The 2,689-nt window shown below is 46.1% G+C and overlaps 1 protein-coding gene across 1 annotated transcript; it reads right to left on the bottom strand.

Moving 5' to 3' along the window:
- Window positions 1–236: 236 nt before the first annotated feature.
- LOC131244133 (uncharacterized) lies at window positions 237–1,739 on the bottom strand. Its single transcript, XM_058243787.1, has 2 exons — window positions 1,471–1,739; window positions 237–1,335 (listed from the first exon to the last, which is right to left on the bottom strand). Exons 1-2 carry the CDS (start codon window positions 1,737–1,739, stop codon window positions 237–239), a joined length of 1,368 nt encoding a protein of 455 aa, XP_058099770.1.
- Between the last annotated feature and the right edge of the window lie 950 nt (window positions 1,740–2,689).

The raw sequence follows: 2,689 nt of genomic DNA, 5'->3' as shown, positions 1-2,689 counted from the left end.
CAGTCTGAAAATACGGTTCATGAGATCCATAAAAATGGCTGGGGCATTCGTGAGACCGAAGGGCATTGCCAGAAATTTGAAATGTCCGTACCTTATTCTAAATGCGGTCTTATGTATATCCTCGTCCTTAATTCTCAATTGATGGTACCCCGATCTTAGATCAATCTTTGAAAAGAATTGAGCTCCCTTTAGTTGGTCGAATAGGTCGTCGATACGGGGGAGAGGATACTTGTTCTTCACTGTTGATGATTTATGTGATGATAGTCAATGCACAATCTCAGGGATCCGTCTTTCTTCTTGACGAATAGCACTAGTGCGCCCCAAGGAGAAACACTTGGTCGAATAAACCCATGATTCAAGAGCTCCTCTAACTGCTTCTTAAGTTCTGCCAATTCGACCGGTGTCATACGAAAGGCGGCTAGGGCAATTGGGGCTGTTCCAGGCATTAGGTCGATACCGAAGTCTACTTCCCTCCCGGGAGGCAGTCCAGGTATCTCCTGGAATACCCTGGTGAATTCTCTGACCACTGGAATTTGTTCCACGAATACTTCTTCCAAGCTCATTATTCGTTTTAAGGGCGCCTCCCTCTTTCTTCCTTGTATTGTGATGGGGGATCGCCCTGCTGCGGTGAAGGTGATCCTTCTGGCCCTAATCTCTATGGTTGCCCTAGTTTCGTCCATCCAGTCCATCCCAAGGATCACGTCAAAGCATTTCATGTTTGTTATCACTAGGTTAACAGGTATTACGAGGCCTGCGATAGTGATGGGGCAGTTTTCGCAATATTTGCTTAATTCCACTACCTTCCCTAAAGACAACGCCATAATAATTGTCTCCTTTGTGCGCTTTAATTCCAAATTTAACCGTTCTACTATTGAACTTGAGATAAAAGACATGGTAGCTCCGCAATCAAATAAAAGTACAATGGGGATGTCTTGGATAGTAGCCGTACCTTCTATTAGTCCTGAGGTAGTGTCTGCGTCTTCTGGTGACCTCATGGCGTACAGACGCCCTTGGGATTTTTGAGGTGCGCTTGGGCCAAACGGTTGCTTCTGCGATGGAACAGGGCACCCTTCATCCCTCATTTTCTTATAGCAGTTCTTTATATCGTGTCCCAACTTCTGGCAGTAGCTGCATCTTGGGCGACTGTCTCGTGACTTCTTGTCTTCGGTGGTTCCAGCTTGTTGCGAGGCAATCCTCAGTCTTTTGTCCGATATTGGTGGCATCACAGGGTTTGTTCTGAGCCTCTTCTCGGCCTCATGTTGCTGTAACCTGGCCCATGATTTACGATCGTCGTCATTTTCGGCTCGAGTTGCCTTGTCGATTGCGTCGGCATAGCTTTCCAGATTTAAGTAGCATATCTTGGAGTGGATTGAGGGTCGAAGACCATCTTTAAATCGCTTGATTTTAAAGTCTTCATCTTCGACTAATTTCGGCGCATAGCGCGATAATTCAGTGAACTTAGCCTCTTACTGCGCGATAGTCATCTCGCCTTGAGTGAGCTTCAGGAACTCAGACATCTTTTCGTCTCGGTATGATCTTGGAAAGTACTTCTCAAAGAACCTCCTCTCGAAGTCTTCCCAGTGCCAGGCACGGTCCTCAGGGATTGCCCTTTCTGTTGTCTCCCACCAATTGACTGCCTCTCCTTCGAACTTAAATGTAGCTAAAGAAACTTTGAGGTGGTTCGGGCATCCCATGGTTCTTAGTATTCTGTTGGTCTGCTTTACCCAATGTTCGGCCATCTCTGGGTTTGGTGTAGCTAAGAACACTGGGGGCCTTAACTTTAAGAATTTTCTAACATGAAGGTTTCGTCGTGCCGCTCGGTGCGAGGGGGGGTTGTTACAGGGCGTGAGTAGGCAAAGACAGAGATGTTGTGGCTCTTGGGGAGTTGTTGTCAGCCTGTTGTTGTAGTCTGTCCATGATCCGCTGGGTCCTTTCCATAAACGTCTCTATCTGTCCCAGGATGGAGTAAAATGGTGCCCATGCTTGGGTATCTGGCGGTACCTGCCCTAGGGGTGGCCCTGGGAGTGTGGCCCCTCGGTGGGTTGCTGACAGCTAGGGCATGAACTCCCTCATGGCTGCTTCCTGAGGGATGTCTCCCTGTCTTGTATGCATTAGAGGTAGGGAGTTGGATTTGGTAGTCTTCTTCTTAGGCGCCATGTCTCCTGTGGATGGGAAAATATGTTAGAGTTATGAACATTGTCCAAGAGTCCCTTAAGGCACGAAGAATATGTCTTGCTTGGTTGTGTCTCTACCTCAGGGTGCCCCTTAGTCTAGGTTAGTTTTATTTGCGATTCCCTAGATTTATTATGGGGGTCCTAGAGTCTATAGTTGCTTAATTTCTCATCTTTCTTATGGGGAACCTAAATGTGGTTTTTTTTTCCTTAGCTACATAATTCCTTGGCGGATCAAATTTTCATACATGTGTTTAATTCACGATCCTTTCTTAGACATCTTATGATGGTCCATCCCCTTAGGCCTAGTTAATCTCATTCTTGGGCTCTAATACCAACTGTAACCTCCCGAATTTTCACGTCCAAAGTATGTACTCGTGCTCGAGGAAACCAGGTGTTAATATTGTAAAGTGAGAATGTCCCAAGGACTTGCCCTGAGATTTTCTCCTATCGACATCACATTCAATTACACTTTAGATGGAAACCAGCCATAAGAATGATATTAACTGTCTTCCTTA

This window comes from Magnolia sinica, chromosome 4, assembly GCF_029962835.1.
Source record: "Magnolia sinica isolate HGM2019 chromosome 4, MsV1, whole genome shotgun sequence".
NCBI lineage: Eukaryota > Viridiplantae > Streptophyta > Magnoliopsida > Magnoliales > Magnoliaceae > Magnolia > Magnolia sinica.
This window is presented reverse-complemented; position numbering and strand designations above follow the sequence as displayed.

Excerpts from the sequence above, each read along its gene's own strand:
- LOC131244133 (XM_058243787.1), bottom strand. The coding sequence starts at position 1,739 with ATGGCCGAACATTGGGTAAAGCAGACCAACAGAATACTAAGAACCATG. Across the intron at positions 1,336-1,470 it reads GGCGAGATGACTATCGCGCA|CTATGCCGACGCAATCGACA; the intron begins GTAAGAGGCTAA and ends AAATCTGGAAAG.